This window comes from Lithobates pipiens, unplaced genomic scaffold, assembly GCF_037356315.1.
Source record: "Lithobates pipiens isolate NorthernLeopardFrog02 unplaced genomic scaffold, aLitPip1_a1.2 Scaffold_8, whole genome shotgun sequence".
In the NCBI taxonomy this organism is placed as follows: Eukaryota; Metazoa; Chordata; class Amphibia; order Anura; family Ranidae; genus Lithobates; species Lithobates pipiens.
Window position 1 is genome coordinate 677,796,334 of NW_027507903.1, and position 19,176 is coordinate 677,815,509.

General features: G+C 44.0%; 1 protein-coding gene across 3 annotated transcripts in view; it reads left to right on the forward strand.

The window, feature by feature from the left end:
* The window catches only part of LOC143962015 (asialoglycoprotein receptor 2-like), a 99,875-nt gene that overhangs the window by 34,121 nt on the left and 46,578 nt on the right, over positions 1-19,176 (forward strand). For 2 of the 3 annotated variants that reach the window (XM_077471355.1, XM_077471356.1), the window contains one exon: positions 10,484-10,594. The exons of the other annotated variant lie outside the window; for it this stretch is intronic. In XM_077471355.1, coding sequence (XP_077327481.1) covers positions 10,484-10,594 — 111 coding nt within the window. The remainder of the gene's footprint in view (positions 1-10,483; positions 10,595-19,176) is intronic. 3 annotated transcript variants of the gene reach the window in all.

Genomic DNA, 19,176 nt, shown 5'->3' on the forward strand with positions numbered 1-19,176 from the left:
TTAGTCTTTTTTGACTGTGCTCTCCTCCCCCCTCTGCTTCCTCTTTGTTTTCTACTGGTCTTTTTACTCCTTGAGCTCCCTTGGGAAAACCCCAATTTTGTTGTGACTGGTCCCCGACATTGGACCTCCCATTGGAGTCCCCAAATGGTTCTCTTACACGACCCTCAAATTCAAAGTCGTTGTATCCCCCATTGAAAGAACCAACTCTGTCCCTTAGAGGAAAAAAACGATTATGTGTATCCACACTATAGTCATAGTCATTCTCCTCACTTTCCCTATTATAGTAGGGTCTATTGTCGTACTGGGGGCCCTGATACCTAGGCATATTATGCACATAATTATCATAATACCCTCTTACAGGTCCCCTACCAACAGAGGGATTTCTCCTAGGGTACGGAGGTTGCATGCTCTCATAGTTCTGACCATACTCCCGGCTACTGCCGCCCATATTACCTTGTGGGTATGGCTGATTCCGACCTGAGTTCCCCACAGGTTGCCCTGTCCTCCCCATGCCTAAAGGCCTCCTAGGTGACTGATGTGTAATATTTTTCCCCCTTTTACCCGATTTGGTATGTGTTTTTTTAGGGGTTCTTGGGGGTTGACCCCCAGTGGGTAGGTGCTGAACAAGCATAGCCCCCTCCCCCCGGGATTCCTCCCCTTGTGTAATTGCATCCATCCTAGGATCTGTTTTTATGGATTGCTCACCCAATAGTTTCTTCTGCCATTCGAAGACTATAGTGGCCTGATAATCTGCATAGTCCCTATTATACTTTTTTCTTTTTTTGGCTTTTTGTTCCTTTTCCTCCTTATCTAAAACCTTTAAAAGATTCATGGATCTATCTTTATATTCATCCTTATCTTTATGTAGGAGTAACGTGTCTCTGAGGGCCTTAATTTCTCCATCCAATCTTACAAGTTTACTCTTTTTACGAGCAACTAGAAACTGTAGAAATTTGACCCCCGCCTCATTGAAATAACGGAACCACTCCTCCAGTTCTGTCTCACCTTTTTGGGGGCACACCTCCCACCTAAGGCTCCTGGGGACCATGTTTAGTTTAACATAGGTCTCCAGGAAAGCCACATCCCATTGTGTATGGATCTCTGAGATGGTTAGATTTTTCAATCTCATAAATAACCATTAACTATTGGGTGAGCAATCCATAAAAACAGATCCTAGGATGGATGCAATTACACAAGGGGAGGAATCCCGGGGGGGAGGGGGCTATGCGTGTTCAGCACCTACCCACTGGGGGTCAACCCCCAAGAACCCCTAAAAAAACACATACCAAATCGGGTAAAAGGGGGAAAAATATTACACATCAGTCACCTAGGAGGCCTTTAGGCATGGGGAGGACAGGGCAACCTGTGGGGAACTCAGGTCGGAATCAGCCATACCCACAAGGTAATATGGGCGGCAGTAGCCGGGAGTATGGTCAGAACTATGAGAGCATGCAACCTCCGTACCCTAGGAGAAATCCCTCTGTTGGTAGGGGACCTGTAAGAGGGTATTATGATAATTATGTGCATAATATGCCTAGGTATCAGGGCCCCCAGTACGACAATAGACCCTACTATAATAGGGAAAGTGAGGAGAATGACTATGACTATAGTGTGGATACACATAATCGTTTTTTTCCTCTAAGGGACAGAGTTGGTTCTTTCAATGGGGGATACAACGACTTTGAATTTGAGGGTCGTGTAAGAGAACCATTTGGGGACTCCAATGGGAGGTCCAATGTCGGGGACCAGTCACAACAAAATTGGGGTTTTCCCAAGGGAGCTCAAGGAGTAAAAAGACCAGTAGAAAACAAAGAGGAAGCAGAGGGGGGAGGAGAGCACAGTCAAAAAAGACTAAGGAAGTAAAGGGAGAGGGAATATTCAATCTTAGTACCCAAACACTAACTAAATCAGAAATTGCCTTACTCAATAAAGGTTTGAAATTTGCACCACCAAAGAAACTTGATAGGTTTCAGACCTATATGGACATCCATAAATTTGTCCGTAAGGTTAATATCAAGAGACATTTTGCAACCTTGCCGACCAAACAATATGTAGCAACACCCCAGGAGGTATTACATTCGGGACTTTCAAACGCCTCGACGTTTAATCCCCCAGGGACGATGGCACCCTCACTAAAAGTCTTTAGGGACGTATTATTAAAAGATTTAGAACAAGTTAAGATTGCCAACCATAAGATGGATAAGAGCACGGAAGAAGGTCTAGACTCGCTCTGTAATAATAAAAATCTAGTCATTCGCCCTGCGGATAAGGGGGGGGGCATAGTAGTTCTGGACCGGCTAGATTACATCAAAGAGATGCATAATATAGTTGATGACGGTGATACGTATATCACATTGCCAGGTAACCCCGTGGTCCAATATAAAAAGACTTTACAGTCCCTGGTTGATAAGGGATTTCAACTTGGGATATTGAATGAGAAGGAGAAAGCATCCCTTTTCCCTAAGGCACCACGGACTCCGGTGCTATATTACCTGCCAAAAATCCATAAGAACCTTATTTCCCCCCCGGGACGTCCTATAGTGAGTGGTATAGACTCCATTACGTCCCGGGTGGGGAAATATATTGATTTCTTTCTTCAGCCCTTGGTCCAGAAAATGCCCTCTTATTTGAAGGATACAAGACAGGTGATCAATTTACTCTCAGGGTTGAGATCGAATGAATGTACGTTATTGGTGACAGCCGATGTCACCTCGCTTTATACGATCATTCCACACGAATTAGGGGTCGCGGCTGCGACACACTATTTGAATACCATGTCAACTGTGTCAAAACAGCAACAACAGTACATCATCGAGTTACTTGAGTTTGCGGCAAGCCATAATTATTTTTGGTTTGAGCAAAAATATTTTAAACAGATTCGGGGAGTGGCAATGGGGGCGAAGTACGCCCCTAACCTAGCAAATCTCTTTATGGCTAAGTGGGAGGAGGACGCCATCTATAAAGACCGAAGCCCGCACTTGGTGTTTTGGGCGAGGTATATAGATGACGTCCTCCTCCTGTGGGAGGGGACCAGACCCCAACTGGAAGATTTTTTTCTTAATATCAATAACAACGATAGGGGCATCAGATTTTCAGTGGAGGCCAGTCCAGAGAGGGTCCATTTTCTTGATCTGACCATTAGTAAATTCGAAGGGGGTTTTAAAACGATTTCCTATTTCAAGAAAACTGACAGGAACTCTTTTATACCCATAGAGAGCTGCCATCATAACTCATGGCTAAGATCAATCCCTAAGGGTCAGTTTATAAGGATGAGGAGGAATTGCTCTGACGTTAGCGACTTTAGGTCGCAGGCTAACATTTTGAAAGGGAGACTGGAAGAAAAGGGGTACGAAGTCGAACCCATGAATGCAATTATAGAACAGATTGCTGAGGGTGATAGAGCTGCTCTTTTGCGGGCTAGTTCTGGTAAGGAAAGGGAGAAATTGATTGTCCCTTTTGTTACGACCTTTTCCACCCAACACTATCTAGTCAAGAAAATGCTGCGGAAACATTGGCATTTGCTGTCGAATGATAGAGTCATTCGTACCTTTCTTCCAGCTAAACCAGAGATCATCTTCAGAGGGGTTCCCTCCCTGAGACATAGGATAGCTCCTAATGTAATTGATCCCCCTACTAAGAATATTTCTTTCTTTCAACATATAACTGGGTACCACCAATGTCGTAGGTGTCAGATCTGTAGGTTGAATAAGAGTAAAAAGAGAAAAACTGAATCCTTTGTCTCTACCAGTACCCAGAAAGAATATCAAATTGAACCCTTTATAACGTGTAGCTCTAAGGGTGTTGTATACCTTTTGCAATGCCCTTGTGGGCTCCAATATATAGGGAGAACCAAGCGAGCTATGCAAGTACGCTTGGGTGAGCATATCACAAATATTAAAAATGGGTATAAATTCCACTCAGTATCCAAACATTATGATTTACATCATGGCCGTAATCCAGCAAACACCCTATTTCTGGGTATAGACAAGTTTAGTGCACATTGGAGGGGGAGCTCCCTGGTGCGTGATTTGTCTAGACTAGAAATGATGTGGATACATAAAACCCGGTGCTATACTCCATACGGTCTTAATGTGGATGTTGACGTGAACGCCTTCATAGACAATAGCTAGACCCTTTTCTATGTGAACCACTTCCGAATTCCTGGGTCGTTCCGTATTCTCGGTCCTGATATGATTAGGGAATTGTGGAATTATCCACTTTTTGACAAATTAGTGAAGTACACTTCGAAGTACACTTTGAATTATAGCAATTAATTGGTGATCTTGTGGGATTTTTTCCATCTATCCGACATCATCCCTTTCGAGGTGATGTGAAGGGTTTATCCCGCTTCAAGTACTGACCAGTAAGACTTGGTTGAGTGGTTCTGGCCACCCTCTGTAATGTTTTAGGTCACCCTGTGAACGAGCTCTGTTTATCTTTTTAGGTGGGTAAAGAGGAGGGTCTATGGTCTCTGTTACCTACATATGGAGATATCATAGAACCCCTGACCTTTGAGGGCTTAGTATCGATTAAAATGTTAGATATTAGGTGATATGAATTAACATTAATATTTGACTGCCCTTTCTTAAAAGGTCTGCCATAATTGGTGAGAGACCCATAATAAATACCAATCAATACCCTCTCTTAAGAGGTCTGCCATAATTGGTGGGCGACCCACAATTAAGTATGTGATTGTGGTCCCCCCCTGCGGGTTTGGGTTAACTAAGCTCACTTGGGGATGGTTTTGTTATTTGTGATGTATGTAGCTTATTTGAGGTTTTTCCCAATGGCCTATGCTATATAAGGCCTAATTGGAATAATGTCCTGTATACGAGAATGTTCCTTTCCTTCTGTATAGAGTTTTATGTAATTTTTAGGTTTAGGTAGTGGCCTGATGGTCTGATGACCTGACAGTGTCCTCTTCCTATGTGGAAAACTTAGGTCGGGGAATGATGGTGGGCCCTCCTATATTCTGGGTGCAGTTATTAGAATTGTGCGTTCGGGAAAGGGGGGTTGATCTTGTCCGATCGTGCTCTTATAAGTGGTAGGTATGAGACCGGATTATACCATCATATATGATCCTATTTAGAGAACAGGTTAGTCCTGATCCTCTAGACTATTATTTAGTGTGGTTTATTTTTAAAGATCCTTTAATTTAATAAAAAAAGATCAAATGAGTACGAACCTATTTGTGAAGCGGTTTGTGTCCGATTCCTTACAGCGTTCGAGTTTTTAGCTCATTTTATTTTCTTTTAATGATCAGGGCGAACGTTCAATTTTGCCCATTCCTAAAATGGCTGATTAGGAGCTGTAGCCAGGAGCTCGGAAGTGGGCGGTTACGTTCTGTAGCTAGTGAGTATTTAGGCGGAGGGTCAGCGCGCCGCCCGTACCCCAGGAAGACGTCACTTTTGACGAAACGACGTAGGGTGAGCGGCGTGCTGACGTTACCGCCATTCCCCGTCGACCAGGAAGGACGGGCAGTGATAATAAGAGAGAGCCGGCCGGCTCGTGTTTGTACTTACGTTTGTACTCAACTGGAATTTGTGAGTTTGTTTTACCTTATTTCGTTCGTAATAAATTTTTATGCGGAGTTACGCTATGGGAGCCTTTTTTTCTTGTCTTATCCCAAAATTCGGTGGAATGTGAGACGTTGTAAGAAAGAGATATAAGAGGTGGAGACGCCAGCAAGAACCCATTGAGGAGACCAGGAACGATCGTTTTTTCTTCATGCCTGTATGATCTCCCTAAAAAGAGATCTTGGCAGCTGGTAAGCCTCATTGAAATAGGTGGTGGATAGAACTTCCTCTTTGGGCGCACCTGCTATACATCTAAAGGGTGTTTATAAAGAGTCACTTCAAGGGACTTACTCCATACCTTCGTTCTTCCCCCTCTTTGGACTTTTTATGTGCTTCAAGTTTGATGTTTTCATACACAATTTTTCTTGACAGTAGATATTGTTTTAACACTAGAATTAACACGTCACATTGTTAATGCTGTAATGTATAAGTTTTAGCGCAGCCTTATTTTTTTGGTTTTAATATGCAAGTTACTGTCCTAAAAAGTGTTTGGGGACCTGGGTCCTGCCCCAGGGGACATGGATCAATGCAAAACAAACTTTTAAACACAGCCATTTTTTCAAGAGCAGTGATTTTAATAATGATTAAAGTGAAACAATAAAAGTGTAATATTCCTTTAAATTTCGTACCTGCAGGGTTTTTATAGTATGCCTGTGAAGGGGCGCATGTTTCCCATGCTTAGAACTGTCCCTGCACAAAGTGTCATTTATGTAGGAAAAAAATTCATTTAAAATCACTCATGGCTATAATTAATTTTCGGCTCCCTGTAATACAGAGAACACTCATTGAAAGTCATTGATAAAAAAAAAAAAGTGTGGGGTTCCCCCAAATTCAATTACCAAGCCCTTCAGGTCTGGTATGGTACACATCAAATTTAAAAAAAAATGACGTGGGGTTCCCCCTAAATATCCATACCAGACCCTTAAAGGGGGCTTCCAGATTCTGATAAGCCCCCCGCCCGCAGACCCCCACAACCACCGGCCAGGGTTGTGGGGATGAGGTCCTTGTCCTCATCAACATGGGGACAAGGTGCTTTGAGGGGTCACAGACCACCAAAGCATCCTCCCCATGTTGAGGGCATGTGGCCTGGTACAGTTCAGGAGGGGGAGCACTCTCTCATCCCCGCCTCTTTTCCTGCGGCCTGGTATGGATTTTTAGGGGGACCTCCGTGAGATTTTTTTTTTATTTGGCGTGGAGTTCCCCTTAAAATCCATACCAGACCTGAAGGGTCTGGTATGGATATTTAGGGGGAACTCCACGTAATTTATTTTTAAAAAATTGACGCCCGGGTTCCCTCTAATATCCATACCAGACCTGAAGGGCCTGGTAATTGAATTTGGGGGAACCCCACGCTTTTTTTTTGCTTTTTTTTTATCAATGACTTTCAATGACTGTTCTCATGTGCCTCTTTACAGGCATACTATAGACACCCCCCAGATACGAAATTTAAAGGAATATTACATTAAATATAAATATTATTGTTTCACTTTAAGCATTATTAAAATCACTGCTCCAGACAAAACTGTCATTTTTAAAACTTTTTTTGCATTGATCCATGTCCCCTGGGGCAGGACCCGGGTCCCCAAACACTTTTTAGGACAGTAACTTGCATATTAGCCTTTAAAATTAGCACTTTCGATTTCTCCCATAGACTTGTACAGGGTGTTCCGCGGCTTTTCGAAATTTGCCGCAAACACTCCAAATTGTTCACTGTTCACCGAACAGGCGAACAGGCAATGTTCGAGTCGAACATGAGTTCGACTCAAACTCAAAGCTCATTCCTAGTAGGGGGTATTCAGAATTGTTCAGAAAATAAACACTTATTAGCAGCTTCCTGGTTTGTTTTTGCAGATCTGTTGCTCTGGCCTCAAACATAGACTCTTATCTTTTCCTCCAGACAATACCCTCTAAAACTGGACACGTGTTTCTGGCTGCTCCCTTGCAGTCATATGGACTCCTTATGGAAGGGCAGTCTCTCCCAAGACAAAATAGGATTGCACAAGCTGGTTCCTCAAAAAACATGGAGCCAGGATTGGAGAGTTCATCCCTCATAAGTCTCTATAAAGTCTCCGGGTTCCAGGACCCAAATAGGGTTTTTCTGAACTCTGAGGAAACAGAAATCCTGCTTCCTCCATGTGACCTAAGCCCCCCCCCCCCCCCCCCCCACCCGGAGCCCCTCAACCTGCCTGGGCTGAGTGTTTTATTGTCACTATATATATATATATATATATATATATATATATATATATATATACACAGATGCAAAATGATGCATGAAGCATTGCCGTCCATTGCTCTTCCTTGGAAATTGGTCAACCCAATGGAAATCCCAAATTTCCCAAAATGCACACATACACTAATATCCAAGCTGCTACCAACTACAAATGACAGGCTTGTGGGAGACCTTAATCCTGACACTCACGTTTCAGTTAACAGGTTAACAGGTATTACTACTGCCACTAATGAGTCACAGCTTCCCATTCAGGTCTGTGGTTGGCAGGGCACTGTGGCTGCCATTCATCTGAATGTAAATAGTTGGACTGTGGATGTTAGCAGATGTCATTGACCAAATATCACCACATGGTCATATTTGCTCAGTGATGTCAGAAAGCATCCTCAGTGTCAATGTTTCCATTCAGATGAATAGGGATGCATCATTGGTTGCTAGGACACTGGGGATCACCAGCATCCAAGAACCACTATGATGTCATTGAAGCTTTGCTGTCATTCCCGGTAAGAGGATCATTGGCAAAAAATCATTGTGGGACATTTACTTTTAGACATTATTTTTACGCATGATAGGACATTATATTTTAGACATCTTGGTGCATAATTTGTTTTGACATTGTGGGATATATTTTGGACATCAAGGGACATTATTTTTATACATCATAGGACTGTTTGTAGACTTTGTAGGACACAAATTTTTTGGACATCATTGGACATTATTTTTGGACATGTTGGGACATTATCTTTTAGACATCGTGAACATTATTTTTGGACATTGTGGGATATTATTTTTGGATATTAAGGGAAATTAACTTTTAGACATCATAGACATAATTTTTTGAACATCCTGGGACATTATTTTTTGACAACATGGGGCATTGTATTTGGACATTGCAGGATATTATTTTTGGGAATCACAGGACATTAATTTTTGGACATCATAAGAATATTTTTTGGACATTACATTACTGTAGTAGGACATGTAGTAGACATATGGTAGTAGAACATGTAGTAGACATACAGTAGTAGGCATGTAGTAGATATACAGTAGTAGGACATGTAGTAAACATATGTAGCGCCGGCTCCTGAAGAGCACGCGCTATGTGTTTTTCTCTATTTAAAATACCTAGAACTGCAGTTTGGTTTTGGGTTTAATTATACCAAATTATGGGTTCAAACCAGTCTAGCTGGATTGCACTGTGTTCTGCTTGTCATCACTAGCAAGTGTGAGAACGCAGTTCAGCTGGGCGCATCGGGTGCCACTTTCTATCTGAACCAGGCCAGTGGGAGTGTCATCTTGCTGTGCGTTCTGGGAGAGGGTATTTATGGTACTGGTATAACATGCTTTGGGGTTCCAGTCCAGAAGATCTTTCTGCCTGTTTGGTCCTGGTCCTCCTGACCAGCCCTCATGGCCTGGGGTGCGGATCCATCCAATTCCGAGTCTCGGGTCTGGCTAGCTGGAGGCAAAGTAACTGAAAGGAGGATTCAAAGGTGGTCTGGTGCCGTCTCATCTGTGAAGAGGCCCAACAACTGAGGAAGCAACCAGAGAAGGACTCTTTGGGGGAAGGCCACACTGAAGGCTGGCTTCTTAGAAAGAGCCTGGAGGCTTAGTTGAAAGACTCCAAGTGAATCTACACTTGTATGGTATCGCCGCACCAGCTGTAAGATACTGGTACCGTATAAGGGCTCTCTAAATTTGTCTACATCCTTCAGTTACAACAAGTCTATGGCAGAGACTTTATTCAACAAGTGTTCTACAACAAGTCTGTGGCAGAGACTTTATTCAACAAGTGTTCTACAACAAGTCTGTGGCAGAGACTTTATTCAACAAGTGTTCTACAACAAGTCTGTGGCAGAGACTTTATTCAACAAGTGTTCTACAACAAGTCTGTGGCAGAGACTTTATTCAACAAGTGTTCTACAACAAGTCTGTGGCAGAGACTTTAGTCAAACGTTCCATATGCAAGTCTGTGGCTGAGACTTTGCTTTATCTGAACTCTCTAGGCCTAGTGAGAGGAGATCTATCCGGTAGCTGTGAGAATCCAGTTGTGAGGGCTATTCTCTGGATTTCTAAAGTGAGAGACTTTTTATTTTGAGAAGTTACAAGAGTACCGGAACTTTCTACCTAAACCCTCTAATCCTCATTGAGAGACTGCGTTTTGTCTATTACTATTTTTGGCAAATAAAAATCCCAAAAGCGGATCCAGTGTTGGTTTCTACAGTTCTTTGGGCAATCTACCTCGGGAAACCCCTAGACGTACACAAGGTCAAGAAGGTAACGGTAAGCCCAACAAAGCCAGCCGCTCCTTCAGGAGTCAGTGCTACGCATACGGTAGTAGGATATGTAGTAGACATACGGTGGTAGGACATGTAGTAGACATACAGTATTAGGGGGGTATGAACCAGAACCTACACTGTAATTTGCCTATATCATGATAATGAAATAACATGATGTGATGTGTACATATACAGTTATAGTGGAAGATTATTATATGATAGCTGTGATATAAATATAGATGTATACAGTTATAATAGAAGATTACAGATTTGTATGCAGGGAACGAGCACACAGATGATCCAAAATGAATATAAAATGTCTTTACATGAGATAAGAATTCTGGAGGATTATTATACCGGCTGATACACGCAGGAATATTCACTATCCTCTCTGTCTGTAGAGATTCCGGCTGCCAAGAATACACATCACCGGGTGATACTGATCCTGGGGGTCCTCCTAATATTGGTCTTCATTACTTTGCTCACCCTCACGACTTTCTTGTTCATTTCCTGTGAGTATCTCTAATATATTGGGATATTTGGGTTGGGATTTGGCATCTGAACCTTTGTATTCGTTACTTGTTGCCCTTCCCACAGGGGGCAGAGTTTTTCATATTTGCCTAGGGCTAAGGAGACTACTACCTTCCTGCGCAGAACCTCTGCCTCTTAATTTAGACCTGTCTGACATTTAAAAAAAAAAAAAAGGGATTGCTTAACCACTTGTAGAGCGGACCATTTTGCTGGCCTAAGACCAGACCACTTTTTGCGATTCGGCACTGAGTCGCTTTAACTGAAAATTGCGCGGTCGTGCGACGTGCCTCCAAAATTGACGTCCTTTTGTCCCCACATATAGAGCTTTATTTTGGTGGTATTTGATCACCTCTGTGATTTTTATTTTTTGCGCTAAACACAAAAATAGAGCGACAATTTTGAAAAAAAACACATTATTTCTTACTTTTTGTTATAATAAATATGCCCCAAAAATATATAATAATATATATTATTATATCTTTTTGGGGCATATTTATTATAATATTATTATATTATTATTATTATTATTATAATATAAAAAAAAAAAAAATTTCCCTCAGTTTAGGCCGATACGTATTCTTTTCTATTTTTGGTAAAAAAAATAATCACAATAAGCGATTAATGATTGGGTTGAGCAAAAGTTATAGCGTTTACAAAATAGGGGATAGTTTTATGGCATTTTTATTAATATTCTTTTTTTTTTACTAGTAATGGAGGCGATCAGCGATTTTTATTGTGACTGTGACATTTTTGACACATTTTTGGGACCATTGTCATTTATACAGCAATCACTGCTATACAAATGCACTGATTCCTGTGTAAATGACACTGGCAGTGAAGGGGTTAACCAGTGGGTGGCAGTGTAGGGTTTAAGTGTTCCTAGGGGTGTGTTACTAACTGTGGGGGGCTGGTCTTTGTTTTAGTGAACACTGATCTCTGCTCCAATCACATGGAGCAGATATCAGCGTCACTTGTTGCTAGGCAGAACGGGGAGATGCTGTTTACAATGGCATCTCCTCATTCAGCCGCCCCGTGAGACGATCGCGGGTATGCCCGCGGTGATCGAGTCCGCGGGACCCACGACCGGACCAAGAATAAGACCAAGAAACAGTTTTGCATTGTTTGCACACATTTTAGCCCTGAAGATTGCACGCCCTAGAGAATAAAATAGTGGTAGTTTTAATTTTTTTTATGTCAGATGATATTACTGCAACTTTCAGTAAAAAATAAACACACTAAAAACACACTAAAGTGAATCTTAGGGCAAACAAATGCAATAAATGTGTGTGTTTACATTCTCACGTGTGTATATGTGGGGGGCTCAAAATGTTTTGGGGGGGGGGGGGTTATGTGCTTTGGTTTAACCTTATTTTTTATGCTTAACATTTTTATTTTTTGTCATCACATAGGGGACAAAAAGTGCCCTGTGTGATGATTTTTAGGTGACAAGGTTCTCTTTAATCTTTTAGACCCCGACGTGTCTCCTCTGGGTGCCACTGAATTATTATTATTATACATGATTTATATGGTGTCTTACGCGGGAGACAGATTGGAATGCAGCGATCCCCCACACCTCAGGAGACGGATAGGAATGAGGCAGCTATCAGAGGCCTAAGACTCCTCAGGAACTGCTTCCTGATTGGTTGGGAGGAGAATCGGGAAGACAATAGTGAACATTAATTTGCTATTGTCACACAAGTTGGCGGGCTCGGGGCGCAGTGCTCTGCACCCTAAGACCACCTTTTTTTCTTAAGCCAATTAGAGCCTCAGGCCTCAGGCCCATTGAAACGTATGCGTCCGGAACCCCACATGTAGATAAGAGGGGCCAGATGCATGGATGGGGGGGTGGCGCCTATGCGCCCCCTATGGACGGGTCGTCACTGCCTGGCAGCGATATTGAAGAATTTGAAGATATAAAGTGTAAGTCTCCATGAATAAATTCCTACCTTATCATAATATACAGGAGCAGTATAATCATTTCAGAAAGGCTCCGCCTTTGAGCTCCCATTTATAACTTTGACTAACTGTTGGCTGACGTTTGTGAACTCATCTAAGAACTACACAGGCACCAGAAATGTAATTACTGTGTCATCTCTGAGCTGGCATCTTAGTTGGTCCAAAACATAGATGATGACTAGGGATGAGCCGAACACCCCCTGGTTCAGTTCGCATCCAGAACATACGAACAGACCGAAATTTTGTGCAAACTTTCGAACACCGTTAAAGTCTGTGGGACTTGAACGTGAGAAATAAAAAGTGCAAATTTTAAAGGCTTATATGCAAGTTATTGCCCTAAAAAGTGTCTGGGGACCCGGGTCCTGCCCCAGGGGACATGTATCAATGCAAAAAAAAGTTTTAAAAACTTAAGTTTTTTCGGGAGCAGTGATTTTAATGATGCTTAAAGTGAAAAAATAAAAGTGAAATATTCCTTAAAATATCATGCCTAGGTGGTGTCTCTAGTATGCCTTTAAAGTGGCCTGTGTTTCCCATGTTGAGAACAGTCCCTGAACAAAATGACATTTCTAAAGGAATAAAAGTCAATCAAAACTGCTTGCGGCTGTAATGTAATGACGGATCCCGGCAATATGTATGAAAATTATTTAGAAAAACGGCATGGGTGACCCCCCAGCCCATTACCAGGCCCTTTGGGTCTTGTATGGATATTAAGGGGAACCCCGCACCCAAATTAAAAAAAATAAAAGTCATGGGGACCCCAGGCCCTATATACTCTGAACAGCTGTATACAGGCGATCCCAAGAAAGACATGGACTGTAGGTTTGTTCTTAAGTTGAATCTGTTTGTAATTTGGAACAGGTACATTTTGTAAGTGTAGCTCCAGCCAAAAAATCTATCTTTTTGGATAACATAGGGAAGGATTATCACCCCTGTAACATTTGTTTTGCTGTCTGTGCCCCTGTTCAGAAGATTTCACCTCACTTTTTGTCCATATGACAATTGAATTTTGAAAATTTTGGATTATTAGGGAAACAAGGATTGGTGATAAAACATCAGTGGAGACACCTTTTTCCCATGTTAACTCTATATTACAGGAAAGAATTTCCCTTCCTAGGGGTAGATTTCCTCTCACTTTCTGTTTTCTCCCTCCATTTGTAAGTAGGAGTCGTTTGTAAGTCAGATGTTTGAAAGTAGGGGCCTGCCTTATATGCTCTGCAGAAATTTGGGCCTTAGGTGTTGGTGGTACCAGAACACCACTCTTGGTGGGGGCTGGAACGGGCCCTGCTGTGAAATATTATATCAAGAATTGTAATTACATGCCCCTGTTGAACAGGGTCAGAAAAATTGGGCCTTTGGTGGTGTGGTGGTGTTGCCACTACATTGTAAAGCCTCACAGTTACTCTTAGTGAGCGCAGGAATGGGCCCTGCTGTGAAATATTAGATCAAAAATTGTAATTACATGCCCCTGTTGAACAGTGGCAGAAAAATTGGGCTTTAGGAACTGGTGCTGGTGCCACAACACTGCAACCCCTCACAGTTACTCTAGTTGAGCACAGAAACAAGATCCTGCTGCAAAATATTACAGCAAAAATTGTAATTACACGCCCCTGTTAAACAGGGGAAGAAAAATTGGGCCTTAGCCACTGGTGGTGGTGCCCAGAACCAAAAATGTTCTTACAAGCTATCAGCATTATTATTGAGGAGGAAGAGGATAGTCACTCAGCATCAGCATAGGCAGTGTTCAAGGGACCTCACATTCATAAAAAAATGTTACATCAGCATCAGGGGCTTGGTAGCTGGTGATCCAAGACTGATTCATTTTTATGAAGGTGAGCCGATCAAACGAGCCGGTGGACAGGCGCACTCTGTGATCGGTTACAAAGCCTCCAGCAGCACTGAATGTGGGTTCCGAAAGAACGCTGGATGTAGGACAGGCCAGTAGCTCAATTGCATACTGTGCAAGCTCTGACCAGTGATCCATCCTCAAGACCCAGTAACCCAGAGAATTTTCAGTTGAAAAGGTCTCCAAGTCTGATCTTGCCCCTAGGTATTCCTGCACCATGTAAATCAGACGCTGGCGATGGATGCTGGAACCGATCAGACCTTGGGGCTGCGGACTAAAAAATTGTCTGAAAGCATCTGTCAGGAGGACACCTTCTCCACCACTGACCGAAGCCTCAGCAACACGTTGTCCAGGACTAGGAATTTGTAACCTCCCAGGCTCTGGAAATGCATTGCACAAACCTTTCTGCAAGGCCTCACAAAGATGTTTCATCCTCTGCTTCCTCTGCGACAGCTGGATAAGTTCCGCAACCTTACCCTTGTAACATGGATCAAGGAGGGTTGCCAGCCAGTACTGATACCTCATCCTTGATACCACAAATTCAAGCATGCTTTCGCAGGTTTTGCAGGATCAGGGAGGCCATGCAGTATAGGTTTGCTGAGGTATTTCGATCCGGAGTCCTCACTAAGGACAACCTGATCCGCAGCCATATCCTCCCAGCCACGTACAAGTCTATGGGTTTCTGAGGACTGTAAACGATCCCTTGAAGACTGCTGCTGATGCTGAGTACTAGGCTCCATTTCCATGCTGACACAAATCTCCTCCTCCTCCTCTTCCTGTGTGATTGGAGGGCCTGCAGGAACACTGTCTGGATAAAGGGGTCCTTTAGAGGTAAGGAAGTTCTCCTCTTTCTCCCTCTGTTCTGCCTGAAGTGCCCTGTCCATTATTCCACGCAGCATGTGCTCCAAAAGGTAGACAAGAGGGACAGTATCACTGATACATGCACTGTCACTGCTCACCATCCTCGTGGCCTCCTCAAATGGTGACAGGACAGTGCATGCATCCTTGATCATGAGCCACTGGCGTAGTGAAAAAAAAGCCAAGCTCACCTGACACTGTCCTGGTGCCATAGTCGCATAGTCGCAGGTACTCATTGATGGCCCTCTGCTGCGTGTGCAGCCACTGCAGCATGGCCAACGTTGAGTTCCATCTGGTGGGCATGTCACAGATTAGGCGTTTCTTGGGCAGGTTGTATTCCTTTTGCAGGTCAGCCAGCTGAGCACTGGCATTATATGACTGGTGGAAATTCACACAGAGTTTCCCGGCCTGCCTTAGGAGATCCTGTAAGCCCAGGTATCTGCACAAGAACCACTGCACCACCAAATTAAGGATGTGAGCCAAACAGGGAACATGGGTGAAGTGTCCCTGTCAGAGAGTGGAGAGGAGGTTGATGTCATTGTCGCAAACCACAATTCCTGCCTGAAGCTGGCGTGGCATCAACCACCTCTGAGCCTGCCCCTTCAGAGCTGACAGAATCTCTGTCCCAGTGTGGCTCCTGTCCCCTAAGCACACCAGATCAAGCACCGCAGTGCTTGCATAGCCCCTTGAACGCTTACGGAGCACCGCTGGTTCTGAGGACAAATCCATAGAGGAAGAGGCCATGGAGGAAGAAGATGAGGAGGGGGTGGAGGAAAGAGGTGTGTCAGAATCACCAATAGTAGCATTTTGGAGGTGTGGTGGCGGAACAAGCTCCAAGAATACTGCACCCTGTCCTGCATCCTTCCCAGCTGCCAGCAGGGTCACCCAGTGCGCCGTTAAAGATAGGTAACGTCCCTGTCCATGCCTGCTGGACCATGAATCAGCGGTAATATGCACCTTACCACTAACCACCCTGTGCAGTGATGCCAAGACACTGCCTTTCACATGCTGGTAGAGAGCCGGAAATGCCTTCATTGAGAAAAAGTGGCGTTTGGGAACCTGCCACTGAGGTACCGCACATTCCACAAATTGACAAAAGAGGGCAGAGCCTACCAGTTGAAAAGGTAGCAGTTGGAGTGCTAGAAATTTAGCCAAGCTAGCATTCAGCCGCTGGGTATGTGGATGGCTGGGACTGAATTTCTTTCGCTGGTTTAGCAACTGGGGTAGGGAAATTTGACTGTTACAAATCGGACGTAGGTGTAACGATAGCAGATTGCCCGCAAGTACTTGGCAAACCTAATTCTACACCTTCATTCCTGTCAGTGCAGGTTTCTGAGAGAACTAAAGGTATAGTGGAATTGGAGATCCCAGCTGATGATGAGCAAGGAGAGGTCCACCTTTTTCTTTGGTGTGGGTCTTTTAAGTAAACTTGCCAACTGACTGCATGTGAGCTCAACATAGGTCTGGTCAAGCATGTGGTGCCCAAGCGGCTGCTGTTTTGGCCACGCTTGATACACTTCAGACATATGTTGCAAACATCAATGGTGTGATTTGCTGCACTCGTCTCAAAAAAAGGGCCACACCAAAGAACGTTTGGAAAAACGTGCGGAGTCAGCAGTGCCCTGCACATGCGGAGCTCTGAGGTGTGATGCAGTGGGTTGTCTGCCCTTAAGCTGGCCCCTGGAGGGCATCCTGCCTCCTCCTCATCCTCTCTCCTATAAGGCACCCACATAGAGTCAGTGACCTCATCATCCCCTCCCTCCTTGTAGCTGGAGCAAACCTGGCAGTATGCTGCAGCTGGGGGAACATGACTGCCAGTTTGTTGTCCTTCTTGGGCACCCCCTCACTCTGGGCTCATTTTACTGTCTTCCTCAATCTGGATACCATCATCGGAGCCTTCAAAACGCTGCACATCCTCCTGCAGCATGTACTCAATACTGTGGTCAAACAGTCCGGGGGACTCCTCAGGGAATGATGGTGGGGCTAGGGAAGGAGTGACATTGAGCCGATGGAAGAGGCCGCTTTGGCAGTTGCATTGGCAGCCAAAGAAATCTGAGCCTGGGTGACAGAGGATGAGCAGGATGAGGACGGCTTGGTCATCCACTCTACCAACTCTTCTGCATGTTGTGGCTCAACACGGCCAGCTGGCGAAAAAGAGGACAAGCGTGTCCCACGGCCATGTGCTGAGGATGCACCGTGTCAATGACAAGCAATGTTGGCTGTAGACACAGAGCCTGCTTTCCCTCTTTTAGTGGCCTGTGAACATCTGCCTCTCCTTGTTGGCCTCCCAGACATACCGTATTTGATTTATTTGTAATGCATTTGAATAGGTATAACAGGAATATATATATATATATATATATATATATATATATATATATATATATAGCGATACCCTCACTTAAGAGGGCCGCAAGTTTGGTTTGGGTCCTGAGCACAGCTCCGCCAACCCCCCGGCAATCTGCACTACCCACTCTGGCACAGTTAGTATCTAGCAATACACATTAAATCACTTATACTCTAAATATGTGTGTGTGCGTGCGTGGGTAACTCAAGCTCATAGACAATCTTTGAAAGTATATAACTGACTTTACTTATTGTTTTTATAAAAGGAATAACATGAATCAAACATTTGGATTGCAACACATAATCAGGTCCCTGCAGTAACCAGTAATAAAGCTAAACAGAGTAATCAGCATAATAAAGTATTGCTATGCAACTCTAGCGCTGCCCTTTTTTAGCTACTTCCCCACATGGGTAAACACCCAGCACTGTCTACCTATGCAGTCAGGCCTGACTGATCTAGATGGAAGTCCAGTAAAACAATATTCGCTAGCAATCTTTCGGTGGTGCACTTGAAGAACAACTTTGTAATCCAAACGAATAATAAAGATAAAGCATCTGTCTTTAAACAGCTCTCACCACCCGGACAAGTCCAAGTCCGGTTTCTCTGCCTTTTCGTCTAGGAACAGGAATCCACCGATCTCCGAGTCTTCAATCCTTCTGGTGTACTGCAGCAAGGAATGAGAAAATGTCTCTCAGGTGCAACTAGGCTGGCAGAGAGCTCTTTGGAAAAGAGCACAAGGCCCAGGCTTTAGGCCTTGTGCCTCAGCAGTTCAGCACAGATCTCCTCTTGCTTGAAGAGAGGGGGGTGTCCAAAGAGGAAGAACTAGGCCTCTCCCCCTCCTTATATATCCTCCCCCATGAGTCTTTGAGACATAACTCAAAACATCCTGGGAACCAGCGGGGTTCTGGGAACAGTAGTTTTATAGTCCTTAAAGAGACCCCGCTACACACTCCCCCCACTGAAACTCTTTGGTCCCCAAAGATAAACTTTTAACACATATCCTGTACCAATTTTGAAAGTGCTGGGTATGATGTTGGTACAGGGAATTTCCACCAGAACTCAGAGGTGGGATTCCCTGTCCCACAGGTCACACTGACATGAGTGGCCTGCCTAACTGTGCCAGAGAGTGAGCTGGGGTTGCCCTCCACCAAATGGTCAGTGGAAGGATTAGAGCGTTCAGCACTTCTTCTAGCAGTCACAACAGAGTCCTCAGAGCTCTCTCCCATTTGAGAGTAGGTTAGCTTCTTGGGGGGTCTCACAACTCGGCGAGCTCTCTGTTCTCTTGGGACTTCAGGCTCTGGTGCCACAGGTTCTACTTCAGGAACACATTCTGACAGCATCACTGGTTCTGGAACATCAGTTCCTTCCTCTTCTGAGTAAATGCTAGGGATATCTTCCCAGCCTTCAGGCACACCACTAGATGGAATGAACTCTGTAGCTTCTGGGTTCAGTGTCCCATCCTGTGTATCCTCAGTAGGTGGGAGATCTATGGCAGAATTTCCTGGAGTTGATGAAGGCCACAGCCACTCAAGCTCTCCTCTTCCACCTTCACCTTGTTG